Here is a 25,128-nt window from a genome sequence, read left to right on the forward strand (position 1 = left end):
ATACAAAGGGTACAGTAGATGTAATAGATAAAAGAGTAGCCATAAGGCCAGGCTCACTGGATTTATGCATTTATGTGGCCATGGTATTTTCTACATTATAAATTGATTTCCTTCATTTATCTTAAAAACTATCATCTATTGCATGAACTGCAGATTTCAACCCCAAAAAATGTGTTTGTAGCTCAAACGGATCAACAATAACTAAATGCGTGAGGACCTGTTACCTCACTAAGGAAGGCCCCTCATAAAGGTTGACTGGTCATCTTTCATCTGTTTTTGCTGTATTTGGTTTTTACGGTAGCACTAAGAATGTGAAATCTTTGCACAGACAGTATTGCCATGTGTAAAAAGTACAAAATAATGAAGTAATACTGTCACAAAATGTGTCGCATCACTCTGCATGATCTGACTTTTCTTGCAGCATAATCTAATCAACAGTGCTGCACAGTGTTTTTTGTCCAGCCAACTGGTAGATTGGTCCGTAGGATTATTCTTTGTGCCTCGTTTAAAAAAAAAAACTTGGTGTAAAATCACCTCAACTTCTATCAAGAGAGGGACTAGGTCACTGGTGACATTGAAATTGTGACATCTGATCCGAAAATTAAAACATGTCCTGCAGCTTCTCTTGAGATCCTGGTCAGTCAAAAATATGATGGAAGGATTATCGAGTGGTCAAAATATTGTGACCAGAATATCAAGGACCAAAATATCGACCAGTATGTATGTAGAAATTTTCTATACCCAACTCCACATATGCCTACCTTGATAATATATGTTTCTTGAAGCTGCATTGGTGTGAAGTTGAGAAAAGTAGATTTAAACCCTCCTCTGTGCACTTAGGTGTTCAATAGTTTGGTTTTCGATATTTTGGTCACGATATTGTGGCCAATCGATATTCCTTACATGAAATTCTGGAATACAACCAGGGAAGTGTCGCTTAGAGAAATCTGTTACATTTATATCACTTTCATTATTCAGTATCAGATTGTGACTTACGATCTACAACTGTATTAACGAGGACTAGAATTACAAGTGTTTGATCAGATCTGAACTAGCAGAATCAAACCCGAGAGACACGACAATGATGATGTGCTCACAATGATGCCCTGGGCATTCCTGCTGGCCTGAATCCTTTACCTGACTGTCTCCTGGCCTGCGCGTAGCCCCTGGAGTCATCCAGCCTTGGGGAAGAGACATTTTTCTTAAGCAGCTGTGGGCTGAAATGGATGTCTGATGAGTCTGGAGAAAGGGCCAAACAGAGATCAGTAGGACATCAGAAAAGGCTTCAAGCTATTCAAATATTCACTTTGTGAATAGACTCAGTGCTCACTGATGACTTCAACAACATGCTAAAGATGACTGCAGTTGTATACTTTTCCTTTTGTGAACTTTTATGATTCACTTGAATCAAATAAAGTTATTTGACTGACTGACTGCAGTTAGCTAATTTAGGTGGCAGTGAGCTGAAAATATCTGCAGCTCAGAAAACCAAGAATGCAGCCATCCCTTAGTATCTGAAGTGAACCAGTGATAATTGCAGCAAGACAGGGGTTTCAGAGCTAAAAATCAGTGAAGAGTGCTGTGGATGTTTGCATCTGATGAGCTATAAAGATGGATGCCGCTAGAGAACTCAAGAGAGCTATGAGTTTCTAGAAAGCAAAATGTGTTTGCAGAAATTTAAGAGAAGAAAGAAGTTAAAGATATGTGCAGCGATCGAAGGGTTCCTGCAACAAGCCAGGGATACCTACAGCATGATGGTATGTCTGCAGAGAGTCAGGAATGTCTTCTGACAAAGGATGTGTGCAGTAAATGTACTTTAGCTAGGCATGTGTCCTACCAATTCGATCAAACACGTTGTAATGAATTAGTTCAGATAGAGTGGTTGTGTCGGTCTGCCCATCTTGTGGGCATGGCGGAGAAACGGTGGCTCACTCCCTGTTTTTTTGCCCTGGGTGTAGTAGGGTCAGGGCCAAATGGATCATTCCTATTTGCAGGAACCTACGAACGACACACTGTGAGGAGGCCTGCAGGATTCTACAATCGGGCACTAGCAGGCACATTGTATTTGCAGTCTACAGGTACTTTGCTATGTGGCAAATGAGTCGGAAAGATGTTTTACTACAGGCCACCTAAAGGACTGTAGCGCTGTAATGCTGTTATGAGAACCTCACATGGGGAATGGGGTATTGGCTGAACATTTGAATGAATCTTTAAACCCTAGCCTACTAGCTTGTTAAGAGCATTGGGGCCTGGTATCAAGTTCATGATTTAAATTTTAGCCCTTTGAAAATCATTGTTTCCTTTTTTAACATGCAGCAACACTTTTGTGTGTGTATATAATGTGGGATAATGTTTTAATGATTTTACCTAACTACTGGTAATGTATTTAAATGTTGGTTGTAGGCCATTTTTATCGCTTTGTTTGTTGCACATGACTTCGTACTTTTAATGTTCTTTATTCGCATGTCTCTGTTATGGCAATTGGCCGAAATAAAAAGTATTGACTGACTGTGAGCTAGGGACATCTGAGAACTACAAGTGTCTGCACAAAGATAAATATAGCTGCAGCATACTAAAATTCTGCACTGGGGTTGTGCTTTTCACAGTATTATATGAATGCCTACAGAGACCTAACAGATGATGAGGGTTAAGGTGTGTACTGCAAACGTAGGACATAGGAAGTAAGTTTGTAATATCTGCAGCAAACTAATGATGTTTGGAGCAAGTCAGGGATGTCATTTGTAATCTAAAGATTCCTGGAGAGAGCTGTGGACATCTCTAAAGAGCTAGAAATCTCTGCATAAAGTGACATAGTTTATAAGGTAGTTAAAAGTATCAACAGTATGCTAAGACCGTCCGCATTGAGTGAAGGATGTGTGTAGCTAGCTAAAGATAGCTGCTGAAAGTGAAAGGTGCCTGTAGCATGCTGGCGAAATCTGGAGCAAGCTAAGCATATCAGCAGATAACTAGGAATATGTGTAAAAAGCAAGGCTGTCTGCAGTGAACAATGAATTCCTTCAGTGCCTAACTGTTGTCTTCAGTAGCAAGCTAAAGATATATGGAGCAAGAAATGATGCCTGCAGTGAACAGTGCATGAATACAGGTAATAACTGTAGAGGGGAGAGGATGTAGCCTCACGGCTAGAGCGGTCGACCTTGAAGCTGAGGATCCAGGTTCGAGTCTCGTCAACAACGCTCAACACCCTGTGATTCTGGGCAAATCACTTAATCTCCCCTGTGCCTAACAAAACAATGAATGTGTCCATCTGTAATGAAACTGGTGCTCATGTAAAGAGCTCTGATACCCGATGTCTCGGGTCTAGTTCGCGCTATATAAAATTCTTAATATTTTTTTTAAAGAAGTTATGTCTGGACTGGGGAGTGCATGTTTGCAGTGTAGAGGGATTGACCTAAGTGATCTATGGATGTGGACGGTCATTTATGGATGTCTGCAACCATCCTAGGAAGATTACAAGAAGACAATAGGTGGTGCAACATCCAAAAGAGGCATCATGTGTCTAGCATAGGAGATGCACGCAATTAGATCCGAATCCATACAGTCAGATATGGATACACACACATCTAATGCCAGCCTCACTATGTATTAGAGAGTACGTTTTACTTACACTGGTAGCTGTTCTCGAGAAGGACCTGCTTTGCCTAAAAACAAAACAGAAGATGGTGTTAGCATGTCAGGAAATTTCTTTTTCACCTGTTCCCACTTCTCCATTTTCACATCAGCCTATTCTTCATCCTTGCCTTCTACCTTCTGTCTCTATCTTTCACAGCCTCTTCTTCTCTTAATGTCATTGCTACCTCCACCCCTCCTAAGGTACATTCGTTCCCTGCAATCCACCCACTCAAAGTATAATTCCCCTTCTTTCCTTCTCCTACATGTAACAGGAAAAAATGATGATGATAACACAGCCAACTCCAGTCTTGAAGAAGGGTAGCTGTGGAAACTATGGGTTGCAGGTCCGGCTTTAGGGCAGTGCGACTGGTGCGGCCGCACTGGGTGCTGGCCTGCGGACGGGGCGCTGACCTCAGTGGAGGACACTGTGTTTAGCAATAACTTATGATTGGAGTGATGAGGGGCACTTTTGCCCAGTGGTAGCAAGAAAATCCAAGGAGGCGATCATGGGGTGTGAGGGTGCCTACATTGATTGTCGCACCGGGTGGCACTAGTGCTAAAGCCGGTGCTGGTGGGTTGAGCACACTTTGCAAAGTTACCTTCTGGGGAATGGAAGCCGGGTGATTCTCCACAATCAGTCGGGTCAGATAATGGATCCAAAGACGCTTTTCTTCTTGATTCCTGGCCTAGAAGACACAAGAAAATCTCCAGTCATCACGTTGCATGAAGTCAACCTGGATCAATTTCAGTACAAGATGGTTGATATAGCACTAGCTGCTGCCAAACAGGAGAGAGGTCTTAGCTTAGGGTTATCATATGGGGTATTATAGAAGTTATTAAGCAGTGTGGCAGGGATTGGAGTAAGGCTGAGGTGCATGACAAGTCACTGGTGAGTCCTATCCTGTGTGATCTGCAAACTGACTTTTGGAGGTTGACCGATGTGAATCAAACTATATCAGAGTTTTGAACCAAAATGCTTTTAGTCACCTTCCACCATCTACTGTGGAATAAATTATAGTTGGCCTGTTATTATATTTCTTGATCCAGTTGTAGTATATGGTTTTGGGGATATTTATAATTGTATAAACAAGTGAAAAGACAAAGGGTAATTTTACTAGTTAAATAGAAGTACAAAACCATCACTGCTAAAAACCTATAACCAGTCTAAAGCTGCAAATGGAATCTATGGTTTTCCATATCAATCAGTTTGCCAGATCTCGAAAAACACACACACTAGCAAATGAAAACATTTGAAAGTATTTTAACTGGGGAGCTGACAATCAAAATGAGCCTCACATTGTACCAAGCGAGCAAGTGTCATGAGAAAGAAAATGTTGGAAACTTGAGACCAAACAGGGCATTTTACAGAAACTATTTCCAAATTAAGGGGTTAAACAGCATAGTTCTTACAGTCTTTTCTAAAGAGCACTATCAAAAGACCCGCACAGCTTTACGGTCTAAACTACATTCTCTAGGAAACCCCAACTTAGGGAATCCTTCCAGGGAGCCCGGTGATGGCCCTGCAGAAGGCTAGAACACAATAGCCTTACTTACCAGAGGGTCTCAATCCACCTGGCGCAACTCACAGAGTTTTAAGAAACTAATAAGGGCTAAGGGACATATGTACAAAAGTTTTTTTTCAGAAAGAAATGGGTTGGTATGGATCACAAAAATGCTTTTCATATGAACAAAACACAAATTGTGTTTAGTGATTCGGTATTTGGAAGCAGTGTGTTTAGGGCATCCCTTCAGAATACCAAATCGTAGCGGTTTGTATGAATGAAACATTCATTATTTATTGACACGTTTAGGGAGGTGGTAACCATTTGCAAATTGACTGGGGTCCTCAGTGGGTCCCTTCCCCTTTGTGAAGGTAGAAACAAATAGGTTTTACCAGCAGGCAGCGGTCGGACCACTGCCTCCTCTTAAAAAATTAAACTTTAATATTTCATTTCACTTTTTTGAAACAGATCCAGTTTTCCTTTAAGAAACATGGGCTGCATTTAAAAAAGTAAAATATTGCTTTATTAAAAAGCAACCACAGACATGGTGCTCTGTTGACCCTAGCAGGCCACCATCCCTGTGATGGCAGCAATTCCTAGTGGGTTGTCAACTGCGACCTATCTCCTTACTATTCATGAGGTAGGTCGATGCGACTCCATTAGAAATTGTTAAATGAAACTCAATGGGTTTAATACACTAGAAATTGTGATTTCCGAATTGAGATTGGCAAAGTATCGCAATTAGGAAATCACAATCCCTAAAATATGTACATGTGGCCCTAAGCCTCATTTAAAACACTGTGCTGGACAAAGAACCCTTTAATGTCCCATACCTAACTATACAAACAAAAGGCCTATTTTATTTCCATAGGTCAGTCTTAAATATTCTATTCAATAAAATATTATTTTAAAGAACAAAACCCAGGTATGATATATATAGTAACAAATGTATATTTGTGATACATCAAAACTGTACAATGAGGCATGAGAGCATTGTTTCATCCAGGGCCTCAAAGGCTTGCGGTCATGTTCAGTTGTCGATACTGTTCTGAAGCGTCTTAAATGTATTGAGTGATATGCAAAAATAACAATATAATCACACACACAAATGTAAGTGGTGGCTTTCAATTGCAGAAGCTGGGGTTATCTGGCACAAAGAGGAATACCAGAGATAGTCACGTGCTGATCTGTGTTGTCCTATCTGCCTGAAATGGTGTGTGTTGGGAATATTGAAGCTAAAATATTAACAGGTCAAAATATCCAAACCAGAATATTGAGGGACAAAATATCAAAAAGTAGATTTATATAGGTATCTATAGCTAACTTCATATATACATACCATAGAAGGTAGAGCTTGCTCGGCCTATGTTGCTATGCTAGCGCTTTGCCAACTGTTTTTAAAATTTGCACTAAATTGTTTTTTAAGCAACATTGAAATTGACTCTCACCTTTTCGTGTCGCTCCTTGCTCGCCGACTCCCCCGTCCACCACAGCTATCCTTATGCTAGTTGAGTGGAGGGAGGTACCGAGCTCATCACTTCCTGGTTGGGACACCATTGGGCGGCCATCTTGGCAGGGTGACGCTACAGTTTTTCTTTGATCCTGACTATTTAGGGCAGAGGGCGCTGACGCGCAGCTGATAGAAGGTAGAGCTTGCTCGGCCTGTGTTGCTACACTAGCGCTTTGCCAACTGATAGAAGGTAGAGCTTGCTCGGCCTGTGTTGCTACGTTGGTGCTTTGCCAACTGTTTTTAAAATTTGAACTAAATTGTTTTTAAGCCACATTGAAATTGACTCTCACCTTTTTGTGTCGCTCTATGCTCGCCGACTCCCCGGTCCACCACAGCTATCCCTATGCTGATTGAGTGGAGGGAGGTACCTAGCTCATCACTTTTTGGTTGGGACACTAATGGGTGGCTATCTTGGCAGGGTGACGCTCCAGTTTTCCTTTGATCCAATCTATTTCACAATGGAATGGCGCTAGCGCGCATCGGGCACGCTGCTGGCGTGCCGAAGCCAAAGGCAAGCCCGTCTGCGCCCAACCAGGCCCAGGGGCCACAACCCCTGGCAATTTCCCCAAAAATTGTATAACCTACAGTTCTGATTCCCTGCTTGAGCTTAGAGGGGTTACTAATTCCAACTGTTTACACTCTCTAAATATTGCTAATAACCCCTCCCACTGCCCACACTGTACCTAACTTTGAGTTAATGCCCCACAAACACTATAGGCTTCATACTAGAACACCAGTAAGGATGTTTCTATTAAATTGCAGATCGCTTCTAAGCATTCTGTGAAATTAGCGCCGCTAATAAATGAGCTTGAGCCAAATGCTCTTTTTCTAACAGAAACCTGGCTCCAGATTGAAATGGACCCTGCTATTACTCAAACCCTCCCCCAAGGTTACTCAATACTTAGAGCTGATTGTATGTCCGGCAGAGGCGGAGGCCTTGCTTTTATATTCAAAGACACTTTTATTTGTCGTACCACACTGACCACGCTATCAGACTGCGAAAGCATGGCCTTCTCCTTAAGAGTTCTCGCCTACGAGTACCTTCTCCGATCCAACTCAAACAAAAAGGATTTGCCTTCTCAGATGTGAAGGGTCACCTTCTTGACCATGTATTTAGCAATTTGCACAACCTTGTTGTAGGTACTCCTACTCCACTCCCCTGGACGAATCCTTTTTTGACCCCCCTAAGTTGGGAGACTGTCGTGCAATTGCCCCCCAAGCCCCCTAGAGAGCAGCACCGACGAGAAAGTGGTCGAGGCTCTCCCCCAATTGCTGGACCATAGCTCTTGACAACACACGACCGTTGAGAGATCCTAATCCTGATCTGGCCAGTAGTAAATTCAATGCTTGGATCCAAAGCTCCCTTGACCTAGTCCTCCCTAAGGAGCCCATTTACAAGAAAAACAGACAGAAAACAGCCCCATGATTCTCCCCCAAATTGAGGGACTTAAAGCAATCATGCAAGAGACTGGAAAGAAGGCGGAGATAGAATTTCTCAGAGACTAAGAAAGTGGAATGCAGGAAAGCAATCAGGCTATATAAATCAGAAATCAAAATCGCCAAAACCACATTTTATGAAGAAAAAATAAGTACTGCTGCAAACTCACCCAAGGAGATTTTTCACATTGCTAAGTCACTTATCACCTACCCCAAAAACCTTTAGTAACGGAAGGAGCACTTACACGGTGTAATAATTTGGCAATCTTTTTTCACCAAAAGATCCAAAATATCTATATGTCCTTTCCCAACACAACACCTGAGCCCATGGTGACAGCAACAAGTAGCTCAAGCATCGTTTCTAAATGCTCGTTTTACTGGATTGAATCATCACGAGAGTAACCTCAGACTCTCCATTGGACACTGCCCCCCCGCAACACCTCACTTCAGTCATTAATGCCATTTGCCTAGTTATCCTTGATACTCTGAATTCCTCCATCACCTCCGGTATGGTACCCACAGCTTGTAAATGCGCGATGGTTAGGGCCCTTCTGAAGAAACCCAATTTGGATCAATCCAATCTGGCCAACTATCGCCCAATTTTCCTCCTCCCTTGGCTGAGTAAGTTGGTTGAGAAGCACATCAACACCATATTGGTTGACTATTTGGAATCCAACGGGCTGTTGTGTGACTCTCAGACAGGCTTTCGTCCTCAGCATGGGACAGAAACTGCCTTAGTAGTAGTAACAGAGGAGGCAAGAAGGTTACTGGACCAAGGAGAAACAGCGGCAATCATCCTCCTGGATCTCAGTGCAGCGTTTGACACTGTTAACCATAACATCTTAGCCCATCCACATAAAAGCATGGGAGTGTCAGGCACAGCACTGACTTGGTTCCAGTCATTCCTCAGCAACCGCTTCTTCCAAGTCTTTGAAGGAGATGTGTTGTCCTCCCGGTTGCCTCTCAGCTGTGGGGTTCCTCAGGGCTCTGCCCTGAGCCCCACGCTTTTTAACATCTACATGAGTCCCCTGGGGAGATTGTCCATCCATTCGGCGTTAAGATCATCACCTATGCAGACGACACTCAGTTAGTGGTAGCATTGAATCACCCTGAGGGGTCGTCTAGCACCCTAGGTCCTTGCCTAGAGGCGGTGGCCGTGTGGATGGAACTCTCCTGCCTCAAGCTCAAAGGGAACAAAATGGAGATTATGCTCCTGGGCAACCCTCCGTCCTCCATCCCGTGGCCGGTCTACCAGGCCCTGCTCCACTTCCTAAGGCACAAATTAAAAGCCTTGGCATATGGCTGGACAGCTCTCTTGATTTTAACACCAGGCCATCAAGCTTTCAGCCATGTGTTAATGACTGATGAGAATGTTGCGGAAAATCATTCCCCTCCTCCCCTTCCAGGCAAGAAGAATTATGGTACAGGCCCTTATTCTCGCTCGCCTTGACTATGGGAACGCCCTATATCTCGGTGCTCCTCAATTCACCATTCACAAACTGCAAGTAACTCAGAACTGTGCAGCCTGCATGCTTCTCCAGATTCCGCGGTGGCAATCTGCCAAACCAACATTGAGGAGTCTCCACTGGCTCCCTAGTCAGGCTAGGATACAGTTTAAAGCTATGTGCCTAGGTCACAGAGACATCCGGAAGACTAATTCGGCTATTATCCACTCCTTGGTCACTCCCTATCTCCCTCACAGTACCCTGTGACCCAGCTCCTTATGCTTGGCCCCCCCCAAGAAAATTAGAAGATCCAGATGGGGTGGACGCTCCTTTTCGTTTAATGATGAAAAGATCTGGAACACTCTTCCTCCCACTTTACATAAGGACAACAACCTCTTGGCCTTCCGGAAACTCTTAAAAACCCACCTCTTTAAGACATTCACCTTAACATCACGGCTTCTGCTCTCCTCTACTCTTCTATCAACAGCGCTGGGAGGCCTCAGGGTAGCCTTGCGCTATACAAGTATAATTTCATTCATGGAGATATATATCTTCAAGTTCACCTAAAACCATTCACAAACACAACAAGGGAGGCCTATTGGCATTGCCAGTGCCTACTTTATTAGTTTCCTCCATGCTAACCTACCAGGCTCTGAAACCGGATTCCAGGGTCTAAAGCTTCCCAGTTCGTGGATTGTGACTGTGGATGACCACTCCGACTCGCCTCAAGGGACTGAGCTCACCAAACGAGGCAGAAAAGAGTCAAGCAAGCATTATCAGCCCAACATCTTCCTTCCCTCTTGCATCAGCACCAGTTGGTCACTTCCCACTCACCCGCTCATCATCATGGACTTAATAGCAAACCCTTGCTGAGCATGAATAACCTCAAACCATCGCAGAGCATGAATCACAGACTTGTTCTTACCATGATCATACATGTAGGAACTTACACAGCAATAATATATGGTCCTACAGACTCACTGCCACAGGATGGCAACATGGTTTGCAAAATATAAAACATCTAAATAAATAAAACTGTCTGATTTTGCTTCGATTTCCAGCATCTATATGTTGATTCATGCGAGCAACATCTTGGTTGGGGTCTTAGATCACAAAGGTAAAAATCGCTACAATGGACCAGGAAGTGTTTGCCTTGCGTATACCTCTTGTAATTCACAACTTAGAAAAATAGGATGGTTCAGGACTTTAACTCCCTTTTAATTTAGGGCTCTTGCATGAGAAGAAGCAGGATAATTTGTATCCTGGATTTACACTTTGTGAACTGACAACTGAATAGACCCAAGAGGGGTGATTTTGCTGGGACCTGTAATTGGGTAGCATTTCTGGATTCACTATGCAGATGTGTTGGACTCAGAACATCGTGCATCTTTAGGGTGGAATGTATGCAGATTGGGTGGTCACTGATGGTCTTGATCCTGTGGGGCAGCATGGATGGGAAGTGCATATTTACTGAACCCACCATCTACTGTATCTTTAGGGCAGCAAAGCTGAGAAGTATACACAAGAAGGACATTGGATCCAACGTATTTGTGGGATAGCACATCTGGAAAGTTTGCACATGATTTCCTGTTGCATACAGTAGGGGAATGGCACTTAATAGTTTCCCAGGTTTCATTTAGACACCAGTCCTATCCTGAGCGAGGGCCTTACCTGGACAACCTGTTGCTGCTTAGGAATGCTGAGATCCGAAATTTTGAAACTCAAAGAATCCTTCACATTTTCGATCAGGACAAGGTTGCAACACTGCAGGAGGAGACACAAGAATGAGGTGCATTTTTATGTCAATTAGTAAAACTGTGAAATGCCCATGCACAATTTCATTGACTTCAGTCTTCCCTTAGGTCAAAAACACAATTTCTCCAAAATTGATCACACCTGTCAAAGATGACACACAAACAGTAAAAGCTGCAGCTTCACGATTAGAAATGCAAGGTAATATGATGTAATTTTTGTCCGTTTCCAGACGGCAATGGCCAACCTCAGTGGAAATTGGCACCAGAGTTTGATTTTCGGGCTTGGCATGGCTCGAATAAAATGGAATCCCTCCTAAGGTAGACTAAACTGCCTTCACTCACAAAGCTAATGGGAGCAAGTATCGATCAGAATTCAGAATGGAGTTATTTCGTCAGATATCATTCTATAAGGAAATTATACAGAAATATCAAATATGAAACAGAATGCTGGATACATTGTAAGAACAAGGCTAAAAGAGAAATCTCCCAAATGGGTCAAGTCACAGGACAGGGACTACTTGTGTTTGGTCATGGACAAGTATTACACACATTGCCCCTTGATGTAATGATGGTATTACACAATAATAATCCAAAAACCTCTATAACAACTTCAACGACCATACCCCTGACTCCGCAACCATCCCGCCCTCCGGCAACACCAGCCAGCCCACCATCTACTCCTGGACACCGATCACGACCGAAGAGACCGCCTCGACCATGAAAGGCATCCAATCAGGGGCCCCCACAGACCCCTGCCCACCACACATCTACCACAGAGTCGCCACCGCCATCGCACCAGAATTACCACGCACCATCAACACCACCTTCGAGACCGGCACTTTTCCGGGACAACTGGAAATGTGCAGAAGTCAGGCCCCTGCTCAAGAAGCCTTCAGCAGATCAGACGGACCTCAAAAACTACCGGCCCATATTGCTCCTCCCCTTTATGGTGAAAGTTGCTGAGAAGACCTTCAACGCAGAACTGACAACACCATCCGCGACCCCTCTCAATCCGGATTCTGCAGCAACCACAGTACCGAGACTGCCCTACTCGCCACCTTAGACTACATCCGCATCCTCCTCAACCAAGGCCACATCACAGCCCTGATTCTACTCGACCTGTCAGCAGCATTCAACACTATCTCCCACCACACACTCGCCACCAGCCTACATGATGCCAGCATACAAGGAACCGCAATCGAATGGATCCAATCGTTCCTCATCGGCAGAAGCCAAAGGATCAGGCTGCCACCCTTCCTCGCCAAACCCACGGTAATCAACTGCGGAGTGCCCCAAGGGATCATTGCTCAGCCCAACCCTCTTCAACATCTACATGGCCCACCTCGCTGCCATCGTCCAACAGCATGGCCTCAGCATAGGTATCCTACGCCGACGACACTCAGCTCATCCTCTCCCTCACCAAGGATCCCACCACCTCCAGACTCAATTTCCAGGAAGGAATGCAGGACGTCACAACCTGGATGAGCAACAGCTGTCTGAAGCTCAACTCAGAGAAGACAGAAGTCCTCATCCTCGAAACTACCCCATTGGCATGTAGCAACACCTGGTGGCCCACCGCCCTTGGAAGCGCCCCGCCCCCATCGGACCACCCAAGGAACCTCGGCATTGTACTCGACTCCTACCTCTCCATGAACCAACAGGTCAACACCGTTGCCTCCAGCTGCTTGAACACCCTCTGTATCCTCCGTAAGACTTTCAAATGGATCCCCCCCTCCCTCCCGAGGCAAGGAAGACAGTCACCTACACACTCATTACCAGCAGACTGGACTACGGAAATGCCCTCTACGCCGGCATAAACAAATCTCTACTCTGCAAGCTCCAGACAATACAGAACACCGCTGCCAGACTCGTCCTTGGTATCCCTCGACAAGACCACATCAGCCAACACCTATGGAATCTCCACTTGCTCCCCGTTGAGAAAAGAGTCACTTTCAAGATCCTCTCCCATGCCTACAAATGCCTACACAACACCGGACCCCAATACTTCAACGAAAGACTAACCCTCCACGTACCCAAAAGAAAGCTCCGATCTGCCAACCTCGTCCTCGCATAAACTCCACGGATCTGCCGAGCCAAAACAGAAGGAAGAGCCTTCTCCTACATCGTGGCCAAATCCTGGAACAAGCTCCCGATCGACATCAGATACGCCCCCTCCCTGAACACCTTCAGGAAGGCTCTCAAGACCTGGCTCTTCAGCTGAAGGGAACTGCTGACCACCAGCAACCCCCCCCCACACCTCACCCCCAGTGCCCTGAGACCCTCACGGGTGAGTAGCAGGCTTACAATTCCCTGATTAATTGAGACTGAGCTTTGGATTTAATGTAAACCCCCTCTGTGACATTCCAAAATAGAGTTCTTGATAGCATGCATGTAAATGAAAGAATGTAGGGATTTGGCCTGAATAACATTTTCTGTAGGGGCATGCAGAATGCACAGCATCACGTTACTTAGCTTACAAAGATGTGTGTTTGGTAGACGAACTGCTCCCCGCGTTTCTTGGCAATCAGCAGCATCTTGCTGAAGAGGAAGAGAGCCCGCTCTTTCTTCATGCGCTGGACACGAAATGTTCCCTCCAGAACCAGCTCACCAAAGGCGCACAAATCTGGCCCCTTCCAGCTCACAAGCAGACTCTGGATCTCCTGCAGGTTAGAAAACACAAGGTGTACTCATAAATACAGGTTATGGCCGGTGTAAATCCTGGAACTATGATTGACAAGAACATTTGTTATGCAGATCTGTAGAGCACTATATCTAGGGAGGGTAGGGGGGGGGGGGTGGTATCCTGCCACTGAGCAGTAGTGGTAGTAGAACTGATGTAGCAGCAACAATACAAAAACACTATGTGGAAGAGAACTACGGTGCTAACAATAGAAACAACTAAAGCAGCAGCAGTGCCAAATGACAAACAATAGGTGCTGAACAGTGGTGACAATGACATCAGCAGCAATAACAGAAGGAAAGCCACAGACACAGTGGCAACAATCATACCAGCAACAGAACAGCAAATGCACTAACAATAAGATAAGCAGAACACTGCAACAAACCAAGCAAGAACAGAAGAAGTAGCAACACGTGTACCAACAGCTGCAACGGAGGGGCCAGAAGGTCGGGCTACACTTATGGGATTTAAGAGAAAAGGTATGGTTTCAAAGTATGAGACAACTGTCAAGCTACAGTGGATGCCCGTATAGAGTCTGCCTTCAAAAGTGTGCGACTTAGCTCTCAATGCTGACTTTTTTGGGGGTGCAAGAAGAAACTGGGGGAACTGCGTGTCTGTGTGGTTTGACCCCAGGAAATTTTTATAGCTGCCCCTCTCCACTGTCTGACCCCCACCCTCTACCCTGCACTCTTTCTGATGTGTGTTCGCCATGCAAATCCCTCCAGAACACATGTGGAGGCGCGTTTCGATGTATAACCTGGATCCAAGCATTCTGGACCCCATTTGTGTCTGATTTCAGATTTTAAAAAATACCTATGTAATGACTCCTACTAAAAGACAATTGGCTCCATCTCCAGTGGATGTGGAATAGTGTGGCATTAATCATACGAGCATACAATCTGTGAAATTAAACTGATTCACAAAAACACTCTGTTAACGTTCATCCACAGACTAAAAGGCTTGTACGCGCCTTTGGGAACTGGCAAGCCAGCTTACAACTGTTCAATTTTGGAAGTTTTATGTTAATTTGAGAGGACACATGGGAACTGATAACTGTTCAATCTGCCATCAATGTACCAAAACAGATTATCCAATATCTGCCCAGAAGACTATTTCCTATAAGCAAATGTTACATGTTATGTTATCAGCATGTACAGCACGTGTGACCCACAATACAGCTCATGTGTGACATTTTAAAATCTTACGAACCGGTCTTCACAGGATAGGTTTAACGAGTAAGATATAACTGGAAATATTGAAATCATCTGACAATGGGAAAAGAAGCTGTAAGACAATTAAACATTGAATACATCACTGATGATGGAGTGAACATGGATTATATATAACGTGTACTTCGACCTGTATGACTTTAGGATTAGGATCAGGGAACCCGGATTATATTCTGAAGAATGTACTGCCCAACAAATTCCTTGTGTGAGAAACTCGACAAGTCCAGCTATTAAATCCATTTCCTCCCATTTGTGAAAAACAAATCTTCGCAAATATCTGTCACTTTCTGAATGCCCTGGGTGGCGAAGAATTGGTCACAAATGTCATATCGCAGGCTGGATCACTGCCTTCTTAAACCAGGAGCCTCAAAGTACAGGGTACAGTGCTCCCCTCACTACAATTTAATGCATAAACACAGAGATATGGCCTGCAGTGGTGTCTCTGTGTGCTGAAACCACAGACCAGGCCCATAACAGATCCAGTCTAGAGGGGTTGCAAACCCTAGCCTTGCTGAATGTCTTCAAGTGGTTGATGGATGGGAAGCTGGTGAAGCTGAACACTGTGGCTGGGAGACAACCGTTACAACAAGGACTTTACACCGCGATACGTTTACAACGTTGTCATTACAACGCAAGTCGTTACAACGACTTGCGTTGGATGGCGCTATATACTAAGGAATAGTATGATTTACTATTCCAACACCTTCCCTACTGTTACATAGGCTGGAGTTGGAATAGTAAATCCTACTATTCCTAAGTCCAGTGCTTCTAGCGCAAGTCGTTGTAACAACTTGTGTTGTAATGACCGCGTTGTAAACGTATCGCGGTGTAAAGACCACGTTGTAACGTCATACATCCCTGTCACTGGGTGTAGCAAGAGTTAGATCTGAAGCCTGTGTCCTCCATTAACCAATTCGATTCAGTCAATCTCTGAGTTATGAGCGAACAATGTCAGACTCTGACCAGTTCAATGAGAAGGTGTGATGCTGCCACAGTCAGCACAGGATTATATGCCCTGAGGTCACTCAAAGCATGCACCATCCAATCAAAACGCTCGGAAATTGTGACTTCATTCTTTACTGGTTTGAACTGGTGCAGGACATATTTGTTTGCATGCAGGGCCTTCTTAGATGCTTGGGTGTTCCATGAGGCCGGTGCGTGTAATCCTCAAACGGTTTGGCATCTACTGATACAAGTTAACTTTGATGACCTGTAAAGCTGTACTGTGTTAAAAGACTAGTTGTCTACATGAACGGTTACCACTCTAATTATCTAGTGGTCCTCTCCTTCATTCCCCAGGTTTGACCTTCCTTGGACAGGTGAAGGTTCTTCATTCTTCCCTGGGTTTTTGAACTGCTTCAAATTGCGACCAAAAATATAGGGTCTGAAACTTTGCGGCCAGTTTAAGACTCTTTTACTATTTTACCTCCTAATTACTTTTATTCCAGTTTTGCGCTTTCGATTGTTTTCTATTCTAGTGCTCTATGTGGTCCTGAAACGTACTTCATTGGGAGTGGTTGTGTAGATGTGCAGTAAGAAACAAAGAGCAGATTTTGAGAATTTGAGGAGCAATATCTAGTCTTGCCACATGGTGGCATCACGTCCCCAGAGTAAGGCAAAATGAGTCTTTTTCTTTTTTCGTTTATTTGTAAACTCATGTATTGAGGTACTTCGAAAGAATCACAGATTCTCTCCTACATCATAAGGTCTATTATACGAAGGTCTTAGATAATGCAAATATGTACATGGCGTTGTTGTAACAGAAACGTCTGTGCAATGAATTAAGAGATGGTAAAGGCTTTAAGAACTTGGGTTGTTTTCGCAGTTTAAATTGCCTTCAGTGTTTACATATACTCTTGCGCAAGCCACAGTTCTATTGTTTTTAGAAACAACATAACAAATGAAATGGCTGATTTTTCATCAACGATGGTTACGTTAATGAAGCGCAGGGTTTGCGGTTTTAACTTTTAAACAGATCTTTTTTCCACTAAAAGCCAAAATGTGGAAAAAAAATATTTCCTTTTAAAAAAGAAAACAAAACGTTGTCAAATGTGTTTTCCTACACAATGGTGCGTAAAACAGTTGTAACCTCAGCATCTTTTCATTTTATTTAAAACAGGAGTTGATGTTTTGTACATGACTGAGGTCATGGCTTCAAGTGGGATGAAAAAACTGGGGGGTCTCCTAAAGGGGCGTGAGTGCTTAATTTGTGATAGGATAAGTGCCGGGGCTCTCGTCGGGAGGCCACTGCAGCTTGCAGTGCCCATAACCCATGCCAGCACTGCCAATAGGGTGACCAACTGGCATGGGTGCAAATTCAGGACAGTGAGTGTAAAAATTCACGACAAAGGGTCAAAATACAGGACAAAAATTCAGGACAGGAGGTCAAAATTCAGGACAAAACTTCTGGACAAAAGGTAACTTTTACAGACCCATCAGATGAGGTTGTGCAATATTATGCAAGTAAGTAAATAGACAACCATTTAAGCACTAGTCAAAATAAGTTTATATTAGGTTAAAACAATCGCATACTTCACGGTTTTTCAGTATGCATGCAGTTTTGATCAACTGTGCAGATCTTTTTGTGATATTTCATATGATCATAATCTATATATATGGTTACAGCACTGGGTTGTCCAGTGTGATATTTTGTTTACAATTGATGATCCTGAGCAGGCATGTTTGGTGAGAAAAATGGTCGGGAAGATCTGCTCGGCTAGACATTGTGAGATGTAAAGTGGCAAGCATAAGATGCAGCTAATTCAGAGCCAAACATATTCAACCATTTGCAAACCTATCCATCATGTATTCTTCCATCCATTATTTCACGCATCCATCCCTCCATCCACACTTTTACTCATCCATCCATTATCCATCCATTCTTCCACCATCCATCCATTTACCATCCATTTACCATCCATTTACCCTTTCACCTATCCAGCCACCCATTCACTTACTCATCCATAACCCAGTCACTCATCCTTCCACACATTCACCCTTTCAGTCATCCACACATCCATCCTCCCCTTCTCTCTTCACCCACCCTTTCACCCTATCCATCCATCCATACACTCATCCATACACTCTTTCACCCATCCATCCATTTACTCATCCATTCAGCCAGTTACCCTCTCACCCATCCAAACATCATTTCACTTTTTCATCCATCCACCCAGTCACATATCCTTCCACCCATTCACCCTTTCAGTCATCTATCCATCCATCCTCCCTTTGTCTCTCCATTGACCCTTTCACTTAGCCATCCATCCATCCTTCCATCTACTCATCCACTCATGAATCCATCTATTGACCCTATCACTCATCCATCCTTTCAACCATCCATCCATCTTTTCTCTCATCCATCCACCCTTTCACTCCTTCATTCATCTAGCCACCCTTTTGCCCATGTACCCTCCCTTTCATCATTCATCCATCCTTATGTCCACCCTTTCACTCATCTGTTCATCCATTCACCCTTTCACTTATCAAACCATCAATCCATTCATTCATCATTTCACTCACTCATCCATCCACCCATTCTCTCTCATCATCCATCCATTCACCCTTTCATTCATCCATTCACCCTTTCACTAATGCATCCAGCCATCCCTTCACTTACTCTCTCACCCACCTTTTCACATTAATTTTGAGCTGAACCTTTGTCCACAGAGTTGCAGACAGAAGAGACTCATCAGGAACTCACCCCTCGCTGAAGTTCCTAAAGCAAGGGAGGGGTTCAAGGTGCCCCTGCACATAGTCAATCTGGAACCTTGAAAGTCATGAGTCATGCATGATGCACAGTGCCAGGCCCTGAGGTGACTGTGACATGTTGTTGCTTCCAGGGCTTTAAGTGGGATGACAAAACAGAGGTGCCTCTCCAAAGGGGGTGTTCGATGTAATTAAGGGCATAGCTTGAAACACCTAAGCTACAAATCTATGCTTGGCATAGTGTGCCGCCAGACTGGCATTTTGCTGCTTCTGTCATTGTGTTCAGATATATAATACAGCAAGTAATGTTACACCTACAACAAGCCAGAACTATAGGTTTTGTCAATGGTTGGTAGTTGCATAAAATAAAAAAGCAGCAACCCAGACTTCCTTGAATATAATACTGAAAATGCATCAGTTCTAAAATGTTGACACTGAGAAAGAACTATAACCCTTTTTTTAACTTCTTGCACCGCCTTACTTTGATGAACTGGATTCTCTCGTAGCAGCAAGGGTGTTATCGTGCATTTCTTCCTTCTGACAGGATGCCCGAGCCTGGAGGAGGCCCACCACATGCTTTGCAGCTCAGACTGCCCCATTGTCCTTCTGTATGTGGCAACCAGCCTGCATACAGAATGACAATGGGTGGGGTGGGGCTGCTCTTGCACTCAGAGGAGTGCATGGCGGCCCCATCAGGGCTTCGAGGATTCTCACAGGGGACCAAAGGCCAAAATTACGGACAAAAGGCGTCCGTAAAAGGGATCATCACGGACAACGGACAAGAGGTCCCAATTACGGACAGTCTGTGAAATTTACGGACGGTTGGTCACGCTAACTGCCAATGACAGTACATACACAGTTACTAACCTTCACACTCCTACAAGTGCGATTGGTCAGACTATTCCAGGGGCCAAAAACCAGAAGAATGGCTTGGGAGGCAGGTGTTAGTCATTATTATCGAAAATTGAACAAATAAACTGCTGTTATTGTGTTCATACCGACATTAGCAAGACAGCGCCACCATGTGGCAGACTGTCATAGCCCCGGTGCTGACAATAAGGTGTCAGTGCCGAGCACCGGAAATCACCGGCTCAAATTAAGCGAGTGACCGATGTAATTAAACGCGTGGCTTAAAAACACGTAAACTGAAAATCTGTGCTTAACATATTGTGCCACCTGACTGGTATTTTGTCGCTTCTGTCATTGCATCCAGATATATAATACAAGTAACATTACATCTACAACAAGCCAAAACTATTGGCTTTGTCAATGGTTGTTAGTTGCATAAGATAAATAAGCAACAACTATGGCTTTGTTTTATAGAACATTGAAAATTCTTAAGTTCTGACATGATGAGACTGTGAAAGAACTACGAGTCTCTTTGAAGTTATATCAAAGGCAATGAAGGGTGGTACTGCTGCAGAATTAAGATTTATTTTTTCACAGAGGGTGAGGGCAAAAATGCAGAGCCCGATAGGAACCCGACTTAGCACCTGGTTTTTAGAACTGCTGGTACTGCGCCCCGGAAGGACCCGGCCCACTTAAAACCCTGCCTGTACTCAGTTGTTAAACAACCACAGGCAAAGTCACTGTGTCACCTTTCAAAGACTTTTGGCTTTGCCATTGCGCGTTGTCTATGCTGAACAGCATTAGCAACAAAAAAAAAGGTTTATGCCAACGCAGAACAGCAGTGGCAAAAAAAGCCCCCAAACCAGCCAAATTGGATGTTCCTAACTTGATGACGTATATACATGCCTGAGTCACCATGATGCACATGTACGTGTCAAGATGCTGCAGTGATTTCATATATATATATTGTAATTTAAAATGAAGTTTCAAGATGGTAAACACCATTCTTGGAGCTATAAATTAAAAAATATAAAAAGTGTGTGAAACTGCATAGCAAACAAAAGAGCAACCGGTTAGCAAATGGCAACTACTGAGCAAACTGAGAAAGAAAAAAAAGAATAGGAAAAAGTCAGGAAGTGCAGGGGTTGAAGGAGGGGCAATGGAGCAATGAAGGATTGAAGGGGAACAAGGAAGAGTTGCTCTCCCACAATCCTTCATTGCCCCCCTGCCTCTCCCACTGTGGGGAGCAACAATGGTCATGGAGAGGCAGGGACGTTGAGGAGCTCGGGGCAATAAAAAGAATAGCACAATAAAAATCAGATGAGCAAGCAATCGATGAGTGGAACACAGTGATCACGGGTGGGGTGTGAGAGAGAAAGAAACACAGAAGAAAGACAGCAATAAACACAAATACACTAATGGAGAACTAAAATACAAATTTGGGACCTGATGTAGGAAGCCAAATTGCGATCGCAAACACTGAAATTCGCAGAATTTCAGCGTTTGCGAGCACAATTTGGCTGTGAGCAATGTAGGTAGGTAAATACCCGCACGCAAAATAAGGAATCGCAAGAATTGATTCCTTATTTTGTGCAAGCAGTTAGAGAATTGCAATTTGCAATTCCCTACATGCTATGCTGGTAGGCATTGCAAAATGAGATTTTGCCTTAAGGAATCACAAAATACCATCAACTTCAAGTTGGTGGCATTTTGTGATTTCATTTCAAAAAGCACTTTTTGGCCTTTTATAGAGTGCCATGTGGCACACATGCATGCCTTTAGGGCATGTATGTGCGCCACATGTGCACACATGCACATTTCAGGGGCGCAACAGGGTGTCCTTTTGGAACCCTTGAAATTGTGCCCTCAATTTGCGAGTGCCTCTTGGTTACTCACAAATTGCGGGCACATATCCTATCCATTCCTATGGGCCTCTTGGCCCATAGGAATGAAGGGGATGGTATTCCTTGATTACAAATCTCAATTTGCGATTCACAATTAAGGAGTATTAAGGAATCACAAATATTTTTTGCGATTCCTACCTACATTCAATTTTGCGAGTCCTTAATAACGATTCGGTAAAAATTGCTATTAAGGGCTCGCTAAATTGACTTCACCTATATCTGGCCCATAGTTCCGTATTGTCAGCCATGGAAGGACACACGTCATCCACTCAAACGGACTAGCAACAAAGCTATGCTCCAGGGGAGAGGTAAACACAGGAAGTGAAAGGAAAGTCGTTGAACAAGAAGCAAGCAAGCAAGATTGACAAGAAAACCAACCACAGATAAGCAATGGGCAGACCCAAAGGCCACTCAAATAATTGGTGTTGTGCTCAAAAGGGCCGGCCTTAAATGGTAGGAAACACAGGAGATATGGGAAGCCACACACATTTTCATGGCAAATATAATTTCCAACTTGAAATGGCCTTACCTGTGTAGTTCTTCCAAAATGCATATTGAAAAAAAATGTCAAATGTGCTGTAAACTGCCTGCAGCTCCAAGGACATTATTTAAATAACCAAATATCTATACAATTGTATGTAGATTTATGGACTAACAAGAGGCCACACCAAGCCCAGCCTCATTCATCTCAAAAGTGGATAGCATTACATTGATACAAAGAAATCAATGCTTTCCAAAAATGTAGAGAAGATTGGGAGTTGCTGAGTAGGTCAATTGCCCATCTATCAAAAACCCAAAATGTTGCTGTGATTGAAGTATGAAGAAAACATCACTCCACTGACAGTGAGGTGCAGACAACAATGATGCATTCTTGACCTAAAACTGCTACTAATTCTGATGAAATAGGAAAGATTCTCAGATAATCCCACACCCTTCAAGTGATTTCAAAATTGAAATAATGTTGTGGTTTTATTTGTGAATTCATGAGCTTAGCTTTTCAGTTATGCCTGCCTAGTAAGTCACAACGTCTGATTTTCTGCCTTTTTAGGTTCATAATAATATGTTCCCTTAACCCACGGGACCCAAAGTTACAGGCAAATTCAAAAATGTCTTATAAATCAAAAGTGCAACTACATCATAACTACTAAGTGCGAATCACCACTGCTGTGTATTTACTACATGTATATAGATAGGTGCATGTTTTGTGAGTTTCAACCATAACTCCCAAATTTCAGATTATGTTTTTCAGGTTCCACAAAATATTTTGGTACGAGAAAACTAAAATTATTTTCAAACTTTGAAAACCAAGGAACACTCCCTTCCAGAAGATACCAAAATCCAACATATGTAACTCTCATAAGCCTTGAACATTAAAATGTGGACTGTTCTGCTAATAAAGGGGTGCTTACTTTTTGAAGAAAAAAAACATGTTTTGAAGATCACTCTTGTTTAGCACTGCAAACCCATCTCAGAAAGACACTTCAGGTTTAATCCCTTTACAAGTTAATGCTTTGGGGATTCTGTAATAGCCCTCTTTTCTCTATATTTGCACAATCATAGGATTAACTGCCATTCTTGAAACACTCTCAAATGGAAAGTGCATTTAAATAGCTGTGGTTTTTCCTTACATCTGTCGGGTCGAAACATTTTCCATTCTTTTCCTTTTTAACAGTCACACAGAATGTTTTAGCCATTCTTAGAAAAAGATATTTCACATTTTTGGAACAGTTAAGAGTGCAACCTTTACAGAGATGTAAGTATCCGACTTTGGCTAGCTTCATGACTTTCTAAAGTTTAGAAAGTTAGAAATGTACTTTATGAAAGAACAAATGACATTTACGAAAACATCAGAGTTCTCTGGCTTTGAGAGCATTCCTATTTTATTTTAAGTTAAAGAAACAAACGAGCCCTTTTTAGAGACAAAATTACCATGTTTCAATTGCCAAAACGTTCTCTCCTAACGCAAAAATAAAAAGTTCTACAATTATGACAGTTGTTACTGCTGCTTTGGGAAAAATTTGTAGCATACTTTTTATTTTATGAACAAATCCCGCTATTTGCATAAAAAAAGAATATTCGTTTTATGGAGGCATTAGCCTTGGCATGAGCAGGCACCCAATCGACTATACTACGCTCTAATGACAGTGTTGCCAGATCAAACTCTGAAAAGAAGCAGAACTAAATGTAAAAAATGCCCACACTTAAGGGCTGATTACGATGGCGGGCGGAAATAGTCCGCCCGCCACCATAACAGAGCGCTGGACCACCCGCCAATGCTGCGGCGGTCCCGCCATGCACATTAGGATGCGCCCGCCACAATGGCGGGCACATCCTGTGCCTTTTCCATTACGGGTGGATCTGCTGGCTGCAGACCCCCCGCAATGGAAAAGGACTGTGCACAGCATTGCCATGCACTACATGGCAGGCACCACGTGGTGCCTGCCATGTAGTGTATGGCAATGAGGGGGTGTCCCATAGGTAACCCCCATGTGCACCCCCACAACCCATTCACCCTGGGGGCCCGCAACGGGCCCCCAAAGCAAAGACTGTATGCCTTTCCAGGAAAGGCATACGACCGCCAGCATTGTAATATGGAGGGCGGTGTCTTTCAGACACCACCACCATTTGCAGGTACTTTTTACACCGGTCGACCGGCGGAAAAGCGGCAGACGGTCTTTCCGTCCGCCGCGGACCCCCCAGCCATCATAATATGGCGGGGGTCTTTGCTGTGTGGATGGAGGGTGGATCACCCCCGGCGGGCCAGTGGTGAGTACCGCCAGCCCGGCGGGGGCAATCCGCCCGCCATCCTAATGGGCCCCTAAATATCTGACCTAGGTATTTATTGCATTTAGCCAGAGAAGTCTGGGTGTACTTAAAAACCTTATTTGACCATGTAACATCATTAAGACTGATTCTTTATGTTACTCTTGTTGTATTCACATTTTACTGACTATTTCCCTATTTCTTGCCCCACATTTGTTTTGCCATTACTTTGGGTGTACCACTGCACTCACTGTTATTTCAAAGGTTTTTTTTTTGCACATTGTTGCCTTTCCTTTACTGATGCTCGTGCTTTTTCTTCGCTTTGCAGCGTTTTTCTTTATTTCTTGCTTTTTCAGCATCATACAGCATCAGCTCCCCAGCTGTACTGCTTTCTTCCTATTTATTCCCAATATTCTGCAACTTCGGGGAGCAGTTCACTGCACATGCGCCAAAATGACACCTGCATAGTTTTTGCTGTTCTTTTTCTTGTAATCAATGATCTGCAATTTTACAATGATCACAAAAAATTACAGATTTCTAGCACTGGTGCATGCTCAATGGATGGTCACATTTTTCTCATACCTCCAAAAGGATGATACCAACCAAGAAGAGGCAGTAAACAGCACAAAATACCAATGTTATGTTAACATTTTGTGGACTTTCACTCGGCGGTTTTGGAGCAGATTTGGAGAAGTCGGCCATGTTAAAACCCATGAT

At 43.6% G+C, this 25,128-nt stretch overlaps 1 protein-coding gene across 1 annotated transcript in view; it reads right to left on the bottom strand.

The window, feature by feature from the left end:
- PLEKHG2 (pleckstrin homology and RhoGEF domain containing G2) overlaps nt 1-25,128 on the bottom strand; it is a 458,610-nt gene that overhangs the window by 84,828 nt on the left and 348,654 nt on the right. Inside the window, exons 9-13 of the mRNA XM_078661322.1 lie at nt 13,756-13,938; nt 11,196-11,288; nt 4,230-4,316; nt 3,626-3,659; nt 1,138-1,239 (exon numbers count right to left, since the gene is read on the bottom strand). Coding sequence (XP_078517448.1) covers nt 1,138-1,239; nt 3,626-3,659; nt 4,230-4,316; nt 11,196-11,288; nt 13,756-13,938 — 499 coding nt within the window. The remainder of the gene's footprint in view (nt 1-1,137; nt 1,240-3,625; nt 3,660-4,229; nt 4,317-11,195; nt 11,289-13,755; nt 13,939-25,128) is intronic.

The sequence above is a fragment of the Lissotriton helveticus genome, chromosome 9 (genome assembly GCF_964261635.1).
Source record: "Lissotriton helveticus chromosome 9, aLisHel1.1, whole genome shotgun sequence".
NCBI classification, from domain to species: Eukaryota; Metazoa; Chordata; class Amphibia; order Caudata; family Salamandridae; genus Lissotriton; species Lissotriton helveticus.